A 15,948-nucleotide genomic window follows, 5' to 3' on the forward strand; every position below is an offset into this window, starting at 1 on the left:
TTCCATGAGAGATTCGTTCATGAGGCTATCCACATATACAAGCACAGAGACAATTTCAACCGAGAAGATGGATTCTATCTTAGCAATCATTGGAAAGATTTGATAAATCATTTCAGTTCTTGATTGATTGTTCACGCTTACAGTGGCTTTCAGACAGCATACATAAAAACAAATTTCGTCTCCCCCCTCCTCTTTTCAAAAAATAGATGGACTAGTCCTGGGCAAACTGCCAATCGTTGCGCGTGACGCAAACGTTATTTTTATATATATATAAATAAAAAAATATGCCGTTTTCAAAATAAATTTATGCAAACCGACACACCTGATGATGACCGTTTGAGTTATGGTCGAAACGTCGTGAGAATTTTTTTTATTGTTTTATATATATTTTGTTATTTTGTTGTTTCTCTTCAACGTGACTTTACCGAAAAAACTAAGAATATGAATTTCTGCAGTCACGAAAGCTTTAAATCAAAATTTAATCGCCTCTACGGGGAGGGTTTTCACATAACTTTAAGATCCTTCAACAAACTCCGGGATAAGAAAGCTCAGCTGATCGAGTCTCTCACCTTCCTGAAGAGATGCCGCGACTCTGGGGTAATACCAATCGCATTTACACTCACCTCTGCTACTGTAACTTCTTCTAATGCGAAACGAATTCTTTTCAAAACTAGCTTAGCTCTTATCTCAGAAAAAATCAGACTTATACGCACAGAACTAGATCAGTTAGACAAGACACTCTACAAATCACACTTATCATTGACGGCAATAATGTCCACATCGGATTGGGAACATGTAGACAATATGACTGCCTCTTCAGCTGCTACTATGTCGACCAAATGTAAGGAAAACCTGATTTCCAAATTTAACCTCCTCTTCAACAAAAGACCGGACCCACATACCAAAAAGTTAGACGTTAATAAAGTCGTAATTAATCGCAGTAACAGTTCTATTTCCGATGGTCTGAAATCCGTTTTAGCTAAAGGTCTAAACTTTGCAGTCACACCTAAACACATACCAGTTAATGATATAATTGCCCAAGTAGACGTTGCTCTCAGGGGCCTGGGTCACATCGCTGCAGACGTAGCAAGATCTGAAATCGCTGCAACCCTCAAAAACGCTAAGATGCCAGCTAGCAACCTCAGCAAAGATGAGCGTTTTGAATTATATAAATTAAAAAAGAGGAATGATATTGTAGTTCTCTCAGCTGACAAAGGCAATGCTACTGTCATCATGGATAAAATAGAATACAACAACAAAATTAAAGAATTACTCGACGATGGTAGTTATACAAAAATAAAAATAGATCCCACCAACAGCCTCGTCACACAAACCAACAAAATAATTTCTGATTCAACCGCATTAATTGATCAATCTAAACAGTTTTCGTTGAAACCTTCTGCTGCCAGGCCACCAAGATTATACGGCTTACCAAAAATACATAAAGTTGATACACCTCTTCGTCCCATAGTCTCTACTATCAGCTCCCCCACCTACAAACTAGCTCGTTTTTTGTCTGAAATCCTGCGTCCTTTCACTGGAAAGACCACCTCTGCGGTACAAAATTCTACTCACCTGGTATCAACAATCAAGGGTATTTCCCTGTCCCCAGACGACCTGCTTGTCAGTTTTGATGTAGTTTCCTTATTCACCAAGGTTCCTGTACCTGACACCATTGCAATCATTGAAGACTTGGTTCATCAAGGACTAAACACTGAGGTACCCCCCCTGGTGAGACAGTTTAACCAATACATACTTCACTTGGAATGGAACTTTCTACAAACAAACTGAGGGCACCCCAATGGGCTCCCCCCTTTCTCCAGTTATAGCTAACATTTTCATGGAGAAATTTGAGACTGACGCCATCCAGACTGCCACTCTGCGCCCAACCTTATGGAAGAGGTACGTGGATGACACTTTTGTCATCTGGCCACATGGCCGGCCTGCTCTAGACCAATTCTTCGACCACATCAATTCCATACACCCAGCCATCAGATTTACCATGGAAGTCGAAATAGATGGCAAGATACCTTTTTTGGATGTCCTAATTAAAAAGAGACCTGATGGTTCAATGAGCCACTCTGTCTACAGGAAAGCTACCCATACGGATGCTTATCTGAAACCGGATTCCCACCACCATCCATCACAGAAGAATTCTCTCATCAAGACTCTGTATCATAGAGCCCAATGCATATCCGACCAGGAACACATAAGCAGTGAACTCAAGCACGTACACCAAGCTCTTAGGGCTAATGGTTACTCCGACTATACAATCCGCAAAGCTATCACTCAAACCATGAAGAAGAACCCTCTTGAGGAGCCTTTCAAAACCATCACTTTACCCTACATTGCTGGGATCACAAAAAAGATCTCCAAAATCTTGAATAAACACAAGATCCAGGTCCGTTTCAACACATTACATAAAATCCGTGATCTGGTTCCGTCTGTAAAAGATGTGATTCCGGACATACAATACCCTGGTGTCTACAAACTAAGTTGCCTCTGTGGTAGTAGTTACATTGGAGAAACCAAACGCCATATCTCGGACCGCATTCGTGAACATAAAGCAGACCTTAAACACGGTAGGACCAACACCTCGGCCGTAGCAGATCATTGTTCTAATTCAGTAGGCTCACATGCCATTGACTTTTCCAAGACGGAGGTTCTTTGTAAGCCATCTGGCTTCCATGAGAGATTCGTTCATGAGGCTATCCACATATACAAGCACAGAGACAATTTCAACCGAGAAGATGGATTCTATCTTAGCAATCATTGGAAAGATTTGATAAATCATTTCAGTTCTTGATTGATTGTTCACGCTTACAGTGGCTTTCAGACAGCATACATAAAAACAAATTTCGTCTCCCCCCTCCTCTTTTCAAAAAATAGATGGACTAGTCCTGGGCAAACTGCCAATCGTTGCGCGTGATGCAAACGTTATATTTTTTATATAAATAAATAAATAAATATGCCGTTTTCAAAATAAATTTATGCAAACCGACACACCTGATGATGACCGTTTGAGTTATGGTCGAAACGTCGTGAGAATTTTTTATTGTTTTATATATATTTTGTTATTTTGTTGTTTCTCTTCAACGTGACTTTACCGAAAAAACTAAGAATATAAGATCAACATAGTCCACAGACAATATGAGAGACTCATTTGCTTTGCTATGTTAACTACAGCCTGCTTCAGCTGATTCAGAGTCCATACTTCACCTCACTGGTCAGTTTATTTGACCATACTTCACCACGCTGGTCAGTGCGGGTTGGGAAAGCGGGGAGGGGAGAATAATTGCGTCAGCATACAAGTGTAGTGACACAGCGCCGACTGTAACTGCAGGAGGTCACTTAGCGCACACGCCGTTGAGCATTTACACGGTGTGCGTGTGCCGGCAGGGCGGAGGAACTGGGGCAAAGGTCACGGTAGACCTCGTGGGGAGGCCCCTGGAACCCTCTGGCGGGTTCGAGAAGAGAGGCGCGGTTAGGACGGAGCCAAGCCGCGCCGAGGTGAATAAAAGCAGTGGAGAGCGAGAGCTCCGGGCTGCCGGTTCTGGGATTGGACTCGTCTCGTCGTCGCCGTCGATCGCCGCCCTCGTCATCGCCGCCTTCGCCCGATCGTTACGCGGCCGGACAGCGGGTGGCTGTCCCGGTCGACGCCGTCGGTGCAACGCGGACAGGGCCGTGTCTGGTATGGGTCGTGTCTGGGACAGGGTCGTGTCTGGGACGAGGTCGTGTCTGGGACAGGGCCGTGTCTGGGACAGCGCCGTGTCTGGTACGGGTCGTGTCTGGGACGGGCCGTGTCTGAGACAGGGCCGTGTCTGGGACAGCGCCGTGTCTGGTACGGGTCGTGTCTGGGACGGGCCGTGTCTGAGACAGGGCCGTGTCTGGGACAGGGCCGTGTCTGGGACAGATCGTGCAGCAGCGTGGTCGTGAGAGAGAGGGGGCCCGCGATGGTGGCGTGAACTTGACAACAATAAAAGGGGAGGACGGTGCCTCCTGCGACTGCCTCGTCTCCGACTGAGTGTGTGTGTGCGACGCACGCCAACCGCCGTGATAGGGGTTGGGGTAGTGGTTGGGGTAGTAATAGTGGTTGGGGTAGTGGTAGTGGTAGGGGTTGGGGTAGTGGTTGGGGTAGTAATAGGGGTTGGGATAGTGGTAGTGATAGGGGTTGGGGTAGTGGTTGGGGTAGTGGTTGGGGGAGTGATAGGGGTTGGGGTAGTGATAGGGGTTGGGGTAGTGGTAGTGGTTGGGGTAGTGATAGGGGTTGGGGTAGTGGTAGTGGTTGGGGTAGTGGTAGGTGTTGGGGTAGTGATAGGGGTAGTGGTAGTGGTTGGGGTAGTGGTAGTGGTTGGGGTAGTGGTTGGGGTAGTGATAGGGGTTGGGGTAGTGGTTGGGGTAGTGATAGGGGTTGGGGTAGTGGTTGGGGTAGTGGTAGTGGTTGGGGTAGTGATAGGGGTTGGTGTAGTGGTAGTGGTTGGGGTAGTGGTTGGGGTAGTGGTAGTGGTCGGGGTAGTGATAGGGGTAGTGATAGGGGTTGGGGTAGTGATAGGTGTTGGGGTAGTGGTTGGGGTAGTGATAGGGGTTGGGTAGTGGTAGTGGTTGGGGTAGTGATAGGGGTTGGGCTAGTGGTAGTGGTTGGGGTAGTGATAGGGGTAGTGGTTGGGGTAGTGGTAGTGGTTGGGGTAATGATAGGGTTGGGGTAGTGGTAGTGGTTGGGGTAGTGGTAGTGGTTGGGTTAGTGATAGGGGTTGGGGTAGTGATAGGGGTTGGGGTAGTGGTAGTGGTTGGGGTAGTGATAGGGGTTGGGGTAGTGGTTGTGGTAGTGGTTGGGGTAGTGGTAGGTGTTGGGGTAGTGATAGGGGTAGTGGTAGTGGTTGGGGTAGTAGTAGTGGTTGGGGTAGTGGTTGGGGTAGTGATAGGGGTTGGGGTAGTGGTTGGGGTAGTGATAGGGGTTGGGGTAGTGGTTGGGGTAGTGGTAGTGGTTGGGGTAGTGGTAGTGGTTGGGGTAGTGATAGGGGTTGGGGTAGTGGCAGTGGTTGGGGTAGTGATAGAAGTTGGGGTAGTGATAGGGGTAGTGGTAGTGGTTGGGGTAGTGATAGGGGTTGGGGTAGTGGTTGTGGTTGGGGTAGTGATAGGGGTTGGGGTAGTGGTAGTGGTTGGGGTAGTGATAGGGGTAATAGTAGTGGTTGGCGTAGTGGTAGTGGTTGGGGTAGTGATAGGGGTTGGGGTAGTGGTAGTGGTTGGGGTAGTGATAGGGGTTGGGGTAGTGGTAGTGGTTGGGGTAGTGATAGGGGTTGGGGTAGTGATAGGGGTTGGGGTAGTGGTAGTGGTTGGGGTAGTGATAGGGGTTGGGGTAGTGGTAGTGGTTGGGGTAGTGATAGGGGTTGGGGTAGTGGTAGTGGTTGGGGTAGTTATAGGGGTTGGGGTAGTGGTAGTGGTTGGGGTAGTGATAGGGGTAGTGGTTGGGGTAGTGGTAGTGGTTGGGGTAATGATAGGGGTTGGAGTAGTGGTAGTGGTTGGGGTAGTGATAGGGGTTGGGGTAGTGGTAGTGGTTGGGGGTAGTGATAGGGGTTGGGGTAGTAGTAGTGGTTGGGGTAGTGATTGGGGTTGGGGTAGTGGTAGTAGTTGGGGTAGTGATAGGGGTTGGGGTAGTGGTTGGGGTAGTGATAGGGGTTGGGGTAGTGGTTGGGGTAGTGATAGGGGTTGGCGTAGTGGTAGTGGTAGTGATAGGGGTAGTGGTTGGGGTAGTGGTTGGGGTAGAGGTTGGGGTAGTGATAGGTGTTGGGGTAGTGGTAGGGGTAGTGGTTGGGGTAGTGGTTGGGGTAGTGATAGGGGTAGTGGTAGTGATAGTGGTTGGGGTAGTGATAGGGGTTGGGGCAGTGGTAGTGGTTGGGGTAGTGATAGGGGTAGTGGTTGGGGTAGTGGTAGCGGTTAGGGTAGTGATAGGGGCAGTGGTAGTGGTTGGGGTAGTGATAGGGGTAGTGGTTGAGGTAATGATAGGGGTTGGGGCAGTGATAGGGGTTGTGGTAGTGGTTGGGGTAGTGGTAGTGGTCGGGGTAGTGATAGGGGTAGTGATAGGGGTTGGGGTAGTGATAGTGGTTGGGGTAGTGGTAGTGGTTGGCGTAGTGATAGGGGTTGGGGTAGTGGTAGTGGTTGGGGTAGTGGTAGTGGTTGGGGTAGTGATAGGGGTTGGGGTAGTGATAGGTGTTGCGGTAGTGGTAGTGGTTGGGGTAGTGGTAGTGGTTGGGGTAGTGGTTGGGGTAGTGGTAGTGGTTGGGGTAGTGATAGGTGTTGGGGTAGTGGTAGGGGTCGTGGTTGGGGTAGTGATAGGGGTAGTGATAGTGGTTGGGGTAGTGGTAGTGGTTGGGGTAGTGATAGGGGTAGTGGTAGTGGTTGGGGTAGTGGTAGTGGTTGGGGTAGTGGCAGTGGTTGGGGTAATGATAGTGGTTGGGGTAGTGGTAGTGGTTGGGGTAGTGATAGGGGTTGGGGTAGTGGCAGTGGTTGGGGTAGTGATAGAAGTTGGGGTAGTGATAGGGGTAGTGGTAGTGGTTGGGGTAGTGATAGGGGTTGGGGTAGTGGTTGTGGTTGGGGTAGTGATAGGGGTTGGGGTAGTGGTAGTGGTTGGGGTAGTGATAGGGGTAATAGTAGTGGTTGGCGTAGTGGTAGTTGTTGGGGTAGTGATAGGGGTTGGGGTAGTGGTAGTGGTTGGGGTAGTGATAGGGGTTGGGGTAGTGGTAGTGGTTGGGGTAGTGATAGGGGTTGGGGTAGTGATAGGGGTTGGGGTAGTGGTAGTGGTTGGGGTAGTGATAGGGGTTGGGGTAGTGGTAGTGGTTGGGGTAGTGATAGGGGTTGGGGTAGTGGTAGTGGTTGGGGTAGTTATAGGGGTTGGGGTAGTGGTAGTGGTTGGGGTAGTGATAGGGGTAGTGGTTGGGGTAGTGGTAGTGGTTGGGGTAATGATAGGGGTTGGAGTAGTGGTAGTGGTTGGGGTAGTGATAGGGGTTGGGGTAGTGGTAGTGGTTGGGGGTAGTGATAGGGGTTGGGGTAGTAGTAGTGGTTGGGGTAGTGATTGGGGTTGGGGTAGTGGTAGTGGTTGGGGTAGTGATAGGGGTTGGGGTAGTGGTTGGGGTAGTGATAGGGGTTGGGGTAGTGGTTGGGGTAGTGATAGGGGTTGGCGTAGTGGTAGTGGTAGTGATAGGGGTAGTGGTAGTGGTTGGGGTAGTGGTTGGGGTAGTGGTTGGGGTAGTAATAGGTGTTGGGGTAGTGGTAGGGGTAGTGGTTGGGGTAGTGGTAGTGGTTGGGGTAGTGATAGGGGTAGTGGTAGTGATAGTGGTAGGGGTAGTGGCAGTGGTTGGGGTAGTGATAGGGGTTGGGGTAGTGATAGGGGTAGTGGTTGGGGTAGTGGTTAGGGTAGTGATAGGGGTTGGGGTAGTGGTAGTGGGTAGTGATAGGGGTTGGGGTAGTGGTTGGGGTAATGATAGGGGTTGGGGCAGTGATAGGGGTTGTGGTAGTGGTTGGGGTAGTGGTAGTGGTCGGGGTAGTGATAGGGGTAGTGGTAGTGGTTGGGGTAGTGATAGGTGTTGGGGTAGTGGTAGGGGTAGTGGTTGGGGTAGTGATAGGGGTAGTGATAGTGGTTGGGGTAGTGGTAGTGGTTGGGGTAGTGATAGGGGTAGTGGTAGTGGTTGGGGTAGTGGTAGTGGTTGGGGTAGTGGCAGTGGTTGGGGTAGTGATAGGGGTTGGGGCAGTTGTAGTGGTTGGGGTAGTGATAGGGGTAGTGGTAGTGGTTGGGGTAGTGATAGGGGAAGCAACTTGGATGGGGATAGTCCTGGTTGTAGCTGGCGACGGGTGGTGGGGAGGGGGGGGTGATGGACTAGGGGAGTAAGAGACGGGGGTTGCTTTAAGAGGGGGGGCGGGAACGGAAGCTGCAGGTTGTTAATGCGAAGGCGATTGTTTACGTGTGGTGGGTGAGGTTGTTCACGCGCAGGGGAGGCAAGAAGGCACAACGAGCGAGCGACCACGTGGGACAAACGGACGTCGTCAAAAATAAGAACCGGCTCCACCCTTCCTGTCAATCAAACGGCAGGAGTTGCGTTAGGATGTTTGACCGCGAAATAGAAAACATTTTTTTCTTGCAAGGAATCAAGTTCACCGCATTGACCGCATATGCAAACAAACGCGCGGTGAATGCGGCAACTTGATTCATCGCAAAGAAATGTTTCTGTTTGGTGGTTAAACATTGCATGACACACACCTCCCTGTTTCTACTGCCAGAAAGGGTGAGACCGTTTCTTGTTCTGGTTTTTTTTTCCAAACGCTTTGTTTGGTCAGCGCTGCCCTGAGTTGCTGCCTTTTCCACCTCGTTGCACGGTGGTCGCCCAGCGTCGCACCGGGGCTCGACGCTGATTTGGCCCTTCGAGAACCTTTCGAGAACCGACCAGATTTGGGCGCACTCCGGGACGATTTACGCCATCGGCTGGGAGTCCAACCGTGACGGTTAGCGGCTGGTATGAAGCTAACTTTAGTCCCTGTTAAGTCTGCTGATCGCAGAGGGTCCCCAACCCCCTGGCCGCGGACCGGTCCGTGTCCTGTTAGGAACCGGGCCGCACAGCAGCAGGAGGTGAGGGCGGTGAGTCCGCACGTGGAACCTGCCCCCATTATTTTATTATTAACCACTTTCGTCCGCGCCTCTTTCCCGCACCGCGCACTTGTCTCAGTCACAGTGTTGGTAAGCCCACACGCTGACCCCTAGTAGCCAAAATGAGTAAGCCCACAAGCTCTAACCCCTAGTAGCCACAATGAGTAAAAAACAAACGTCGCTGGAAAGCTTCGAAAAAGAAGGGAAAGACACAATGATGAACCCCCCCCCCCCGGTCCGTGAAAAAATTGTCTTCCACGAAACCGGTCCCTGGTGCCAAAAAGGTTGGGGACCGCTGTCAGCTAATGGCCAGTGTACAATATGAATGATATTACAGCATGACAAAGTTGACAACTGCGTTAACAGTTGCTCCGTATCCTACAGACACACGTATACCGTATACTTCTATAAGCAAAGATGGATATCCTCCGCCCAGCCTTAACAGACTGTTGGGGCGAGTGCTGTTAGCGAGTAGCACCTATGAAGGCCGCTGGCACTGTGGCACACGAGGGGGTGGGTGGCCAGCACCACGCCAGACCGCTTTTGTCTCCCTAGTGGCGATGTTTACACACCGCAACAGGTACTCATTTGAGACTGAGTTGACCCAGGGGAGGTCCAGGACCGGTTCAAATAATCGTCACCTGTGTGGGCCGTGAGCGGGAATCGAACTCGGGTCCACCAGGGTTCGTATCGCAGCGCACTAACCTCTACACTACTTAATATATACATACACACACATGACAGGGCCAACATATGTGTGCTTTATTAATAAAGAGACGATATCATGCTGGGGATAGGGCTAGATTTAGAGGGTTAAAGGTTATCAGTTAGGGTTAGTGTCAATCGATTAGAGAAATTCTTAAACCATTGGTCGCACCACCCTCTGTGACAGACTTCAAGGATTGGCCCAGGCTGCGGCACGGATACCGTGCAGGGGGAATTTCTAATCAAGGGCTCAAAAGTAACCTCGTGTAGGCTACTCGACTCGTGTGAGACTACACTACATCCTGCGCTGGCTCAAGATTGAGCCGCACGTGGAGTTTTTTCTGGGAGGACACCACAACGCCTGTGAATCTGTATACAGCGTGTGCTGCGATGGAGTGGATAACAACATGGGTATGGGCAGGACTCGTCACTCGAAGGGGCGATGGCCAGTGGCCGAGACTAGCGACCGAGTGGCAGTCAAAGGCAGCGAACATGTCCAGGAGAGAGATCGTCCACAGCAGTTCCATTGATACGTCCGCCACCTCGCTAAGTTGCGGCCTTTTTTTCCCTTCACGACTCCACTCCCTGAGCTGTTGGCACAAACACGGCCGCAAGCACAAACACCCCGCGTCACGGTTACACAACAGGCCGACGTGGAGTTTTAAAGCCCCAAGTAATCGCCATAAAATGTCATGTATTAAAAAAAAAACCTCTAAAACGCATTTACCACATTTATCCCATGGCACGTGGGAGGGGAGGGGTGTGACTCCACCTTTATACAAATCGCATCTCGCAAGAGGGCTTTGTCGCGCGCCGTATAAAATAACTTTTTCTAATTTTCCATTGTGCAGTGCTGTATCATGTCGGTCACTGGGGGGGGGGGGGGGGGGGTGGTGGGGGGGGTGTGGTGTTTGACCATACTTCACCATGCCCGGCGAGGCAGCATCAGTTCAGTTTTCCCTGCGGTGTCGCACTTGAGTGATGAAACGCGCTGCCGGTAATTAAATGCATATCAAGAGGGATGTTTCAGCACCCCCCCCCCCCCTCCCCACACGTGGCGACATTTCCAATGTACGATGTATTTATGAAAGATCGGTATAATTAGGGCCACATCGAGAGACTGTACAGATAAAGAGGGGAATTTGATTGAGGGAGCTTTGGAAGATTGGGCTTGAGGCCACGGAAATCGAAAGGATTCCAAACATCAAGGTCTTTGCAATTTCCTGACCAGCTCCATGCCACTCGTGCTGTCGGTGCCAAGCCATTGCGCGTGTGGGGGAAAAACAAATCAAATATCTAATGTCTTTAATGAATTTATGTTACTGGCATGAGAACCCAAGTAAGTAGAATTAGTCGCATTTGCAAGAGTGTCACCTGGGTCACCGCTACGAAAACACGGCGAAAAAATATGAACACAAAATCGGGAGGAGAGTAGCCGCGTTCCAGAATAAAATAAAAATTACCGCGCTGACATAAATATTTAAACATAAACTCAAAAAACGCAATCATCAATAACTGTGGCCTTAGAAAAATATATATATAATCGGCGACGTTTCGGGGAATTGCCGTTCTTTAAAGCACATGGAGATGCTGGAGACAGGGTGGCATCTATATGTGTGCTACGAAGAAGGGCTATCACCAGAAACGTTGCCTTTTATGCATTTTAAGGCCACGGTGTTATTGATGAACGTGTTGAGTTTTTGAATGTTAATTGTGCGTATGCACCACCGCCAATGCAGCATCACCGAACAACTCAAATTTTTTGTATATATATAAAAAAGAAAAATTCCCATGAATGCAAGTGGGCTCAATCAAAATGCTTTCAAAATATGTATCATTAATATTCACAGCCAGCATTGCACCACCTTGTGTCAGAGCATAAACCCTGGAAGAGAACATCAGAGAACTACTCCTGAAGTCACGTCATTTGGAGTGTTAATCCGCACAAGGGGCACACATATTAGATGTCCGGCAAAAGTGTGTTCATTCCTGGTCAATCAAAACAACCTGTTTAATTACACACAGCTGCAATATTTAGGCGTACAAATTGTGGAGGAAAACACAAATGAATACCGTGGGGGGTTTTCTGTGCCGTCAACGGTGACTGCGATTACACCATCAAATTAAACACACAAACCTGGTTAATCGGGGTGCGGGCGGCAGACACCCACAAAGCAAACACAGGCTCCTATCGGCGCAGGCTTAGTCCGCGTCATTTACAACCCATCCACATTATTACGGAAAAAAATCATTGCAATTACTCACGGCGGCACGATAGGGGAGCCCGTATTCGTATTTTCCCTCACTCTTCTTCTACCAAATCGCTCGAAAGAGGTCTTCGTCTCCCGTGCGTGCGCGCTGGTCAGAAGAAATACAGCTTGTCAAGGAGCGGCGATGGCTTCCCCGAATCCAAAGAGCGACCACCAGGGCGTCTACTACCCCATGCAGCAACCACCGGCATACGCGGGCCAGGAGGGCAGCAACAATCCGGCACCAATGCAAGGAGGTGAGTCGCACAAACTCCGGGCGGGGACAGACCTCGGAGATGTCTTGATCGTTGAAGCCGAAATGCCGTTGCCACTGCTGCGTGTGTGGGGTTGAGCAAACAGACCTAAGTGGGTGGTGTGGCCGCCACCACCACGCCCGTCCGTCTTTGTCTTCCCAGTACCGATGCTTATAAGGCACGCCAGCTATTTATTTGAGGCGTCACCGCAGCGCTTGTGCCAGGCTAGGTGCACTTTGAGGCCACGTGGCGTGTCGGAAGGCTCGCTGGCAGGTGGTCACGGGACAAGATCCAGGTGCCACGGGTTGTACGTATGTAGAAATGTTTTAATACCGTACGTGCTAATTGGAGGTGGCGGTGGTGGGGGGGGGGAGGAAGAACAAAACTCAACACAAAACACCGTTGTACAGAAATTAGTTTTCAACCTCGATTTTAATGTTCATCGCTCCGGTGGCTTTCTAATAGCCCTGCGGGGTTCGTTTGTTCTGCGATAACTTTGTGTGCAATGAGCGCGACCTTCTCGTGCATTCGTTCGGCAGGCAGCCGGTGGAGCCAAGAGCAGCTCGGCGAGCACTGGGCTGACACGGGTCAGATCTGGCAGATCAGAATCTGAATATTTTATTTATACCAAAGGAATCAGATGAGCTATGAAGCTCCTTGTCCAGTAAGCGGTGGGGGGAAGGGGGGGGGGGTACTAGACACATCTGAACGTTACAACAACAATAGAAGCACACGGCCAGGAGTAAAAATAATTTCTACCCTGTGCCCTCTCTACCCACCCCGTGCCATGCCCCAACCGCGTGCGCCTGTCTCGCAGCTACCACGGTGTACATGACACAACCGTCGGCGACGGTGGTGCAGCTACCGCCGGTGTCCACCACCACCACGGGGTTAGTGGTGGTGCAGCACCAGCCCACGTCGTTCAACCCCGTCACCACCACGTGTCCGTCGTGCCGCCAGATGGTGCAAACCGAGACGAGCACCCAGCCGGGACTCCTCACGTGGCTGATCATGGGCGGCCTCTGTCTGGTCGGGTGAGGCGACGTTGCAGCAGCAGCACCCCCCCACCACCACCTCCACCCACACGGAGAGGAGCTGCTGCTGTTGCTGATATTGTTGCTATTGCTGCTGCTGTTGCTGCTGCTGTTGCTGCTATTGCTGCTGCTGTTGCTGCTGCTGTTGCTGTTGTTGTTGCTGCTGCTGTTGCTGCTGTTGTTGCTATTGCTGCTGCTGTTGCTGCTGCTGTTGCTGCTGTTGCTGCTGCTGTTGTTGCTGCTGCTGTTATTGCTGCTGCTGCTGTTGCTGCTGCGGCTGTTGTTGCTGCTGCTGTTGCTGCTGCTGTTGCTGCTGTTGTTGCTACTGCTGTTGTTGCTGCTGTTGCTGCTGTTGCTGCTTCTGTTGTTGCTGCTGTTGCTGCTGTTGTTGCTATTGCTGCTGCTGTTGCTGCTGCTGTTGCTGCTACTGTTGTTGCTGCTGTTGCTGTTGTTGTTGCTATTGCTGCTGTTGTTGTTGCTGCTGTTGCTGCTGTTGTTGCTGCTGTTTGCTTCGTGACAGGGCTCCAGAAAATAAATACATGTGGTGTAAGACGGCTGGGCCTAGGGCGTGTTTGCATCTCCCCACCCTCCCATATTTCTCCCCCCCCTCTACCATCCCTCCCATCACCTGCATCCCCCCATCACTCCTCCTATCCCCACCACAAACACGCATCCCCCCCCCCCCATCCGTCGCCAAATCCTCACCATCACACCACGAGCTCACCGTTCCCCACAGACTGTGGCTGTCATTCCTTCCCGTCACCTGCCCCCCGTCTCCCCCTCCATCTCCCCCCGCCCGCCCCCAGCACAGCACCCATCTCTCCAACCCACCCTCCCCTCCTCCTCCTTCACGTCTCTCCCATCTCGCCCCGCGCCGCAGGCTGTGGCTGTGCGTGTGGATCCCGCTCGTCGTGGACTCGTGCAAGGACGTGGAGCATCGCTGCGCCAACTGCAAGATGTACATCACCACGTCGCGCAGGATCTGATCGCTCCATCCACACGGAGCGCACGCGCGCAGGCACGATAGCTCACGTGCAGACACACACGATAGCTCACGTACAGACACACACGACAGCTCACGTACAGACACGCACGATAGCTCACGTACGGACACACACGGCAGCTCACGTACAGACACGCACGATAGCTCACGTACAGACACGCACGATAGCTCACGTACAGACACGCACGACAGCTCACGTACAGACACGCACGATAGCTCACGTGCAGACACGCACGACAGCTCACGTGCAGACACGCACGACAGCTCACGTACAGACACGCACGATAGCTCACGTGCAAACACGTACGACAGCTCACGTGCAGACACGCACGACAGCTCACGTACAGACACGCACGACAGCTCACGTGCAGACACGCACGACAGCTCACGTACAGACACGCACGACAGCTCACGTACAGACACACACGACAGCTCACGTACAGACACGCACGATAGCTCACGTACAGACACGCACGACAGCTCACGTGCAGACACACACGACAGCTCACGTACAGACACACACGACAGCTCACGTACAGACACACACGACAGCTCACGTACAGACACACACGACAGCTCACGTACAGACACACACGACAGCTCACGTACAGACACGCACGATAGCTCACGTACAGACACGCACGACAGCTCTCATTCAGTCGATCGAGTTGAGGTTCTACACCGCAGCCACAGAAGTTGGTGGAGATACGTTTTTTGGGGGAAAAAACAAGGCGTCACATACAACAGTTGCCATTAAAAAAATTAATGTCTTTCTTGTAAATCAATAAAAGTCTCTCTCTTTGCACGTATTGTATATGCCGGTCTAAGGGTTTCTCTGTAAGTCTTTCGCTTGTCCGTGCAAGTTTAAGCTGCCGTTGCTCTAAGCATTTAAACCCGGGCTCCCACTCACCTTATTAGTCGGACAGATCTCCGATAAAAAAAGACCATCTCGTGTCCCTCGATCTCCCTTCCCAGCGCCACACTCACCTTGCTCACCTGGAATTCTGCACGCACGGAGTAACGCCGCGCGATTGGCTTGTTGTAATACTTTGGGGGTGGGGTTTTTTTTGCACGCTTTTATTTAACTCACTCTGTTGTCGTCGTCGTCGTTGTCGTTGTTTTATCCCCCAATCTTGTAACTCAATTTTAACCCACTTCCCAATGTGGCATCGACTGCAAACGTGGTATACTTACGTAGAGTAGTAGTTAGTGACGTCATATCACGCTCGCCCTCCGGCACGATGACGTCACGTATGGTGACGTCATGGACAGGGGGGGGACGGTGACATCATGTCCCCCTGGGAATATTTAGGTTGGGACCCGTGACGCGTTCGAGGTCTTCTTCTTTGGTTCTTTCGGTAAAGTCACGTAGAATGAGAATAAAAGAATAAAATAACACAATAAAATTCTCACGACGTGTTCGAGGTCGTTGCGGGTAGCCAGCAACGTGTAAAGTTGGGAGTTGGGACCCCGGGGTAGGGGGAAATTGGCACCAGGCTAGGGTAGCCTGTGGGTGTGCTAGGGACCTCCCCAGTACCCTACCCCTGGGGGAGCGATGGGACCCCGGGGTAGGGGGAAATTGGCACCAGGCTAGGGTAGCCTGTGGGTGTGCTAGGGACCTCCCCAGTACCCTACCCCTGGGGGAGCGATGGGACCCCGGGGTAGGGGGAAATTGGCACCAGGCTAGGGTAGCCTGTGGGTGTGCTAGGGACCTCCCCAGTACCCTACCCCCGGGGGAGCGATGGGACCCCGGGGTAGGGAGAAATTGGCACTGGGCTAGGGTAGCCTGTGGGTGTGCTAGGGACCTCCCCAGTACCCTTCCCCTGGGGGAGCGATGGGACCCCGGGGTAGGGGGAAATGAGCACCAGGCTAGGGTAGCCTGTGGGTGTGCGAGGGACCTCTCCAGTACCCTTCCCCTAAGGTGTGGAGTATAAGCAGTGAGCGTGCAGTACACGGGAGTCGTGGTGTATGAAGACAAGTCCTTAATAAAACAGCTGGCGCAAGCCCCTACATGAAAATCTGCCTCCGAGTCGTCATTTACGCCTCAACACTTATGTCATACTGATGA

At 51.3% G+C, this 15,948-nt stretch overlaps 1 protein-coding gene and 1 long non-coding RNA gene across 2 annotated transcripts; one reads left to right on the forward strand and one right to left on the reverse strand.

Annotated features, from left to right (window-relative positions):
• Window positions 1-9,382: 9,382 nt before the first annotated feature.
• On the reverse strand, window positions 9,383-11,733 carry LOC116956848 (uncharacterized). Its single transcript, XR_004405054.2, has 2 exons — window positions 11,606-11,733; window positions 9,383-9,930 (listed from the first exon to the last, which is right to left on the reverse strand). It is a non-coding gene; the product is annotated as an uncharacterized LOC116956848 (long non-coding RNA).
• On the forward strand, window positions 11,563-15,898 carry LOC116956838 (lipopolysaccharide-induced tumor necrosis factor-alpha factor homolog). Its single transcript, XM_032978686.2, has 3 exons — window positions 11,563-11,846; window positions 12,661-12,877; window positions 13,758-15,898. The coding sequence occupies exons 1-3, from the start codon at window positions 11,735-11,737 to the stop codon at window positions 13,861-13,863; spliced, it is 435 nt and encodes a 144-aa protein (XP_032834577.1). The 5' UTR covers window positions 11,563-11,734; the 3' UTR covers window positions 13,864-15,898.
• Window positions 15,899-15,948: the final 50 nt, after the last annotated feature.

Source organism: Petromyzon marinus, chromosome 3, assembly GCF_048934315.1.
Source record: "Petromyzon marinus isolate PM22_M1 ecotype Great Lakes invasive population chromosome 3, UKy_Petmar_22M1.pri1.0, whole genome shotgun sequence".
Classification (NCBI taxonomy): Eukaryota; Metazoa; Chordata; class Hyperoartia; order Petromyzontiformes; family Petromyzontidae; genus Petromyzon; species Petromyzon marinus.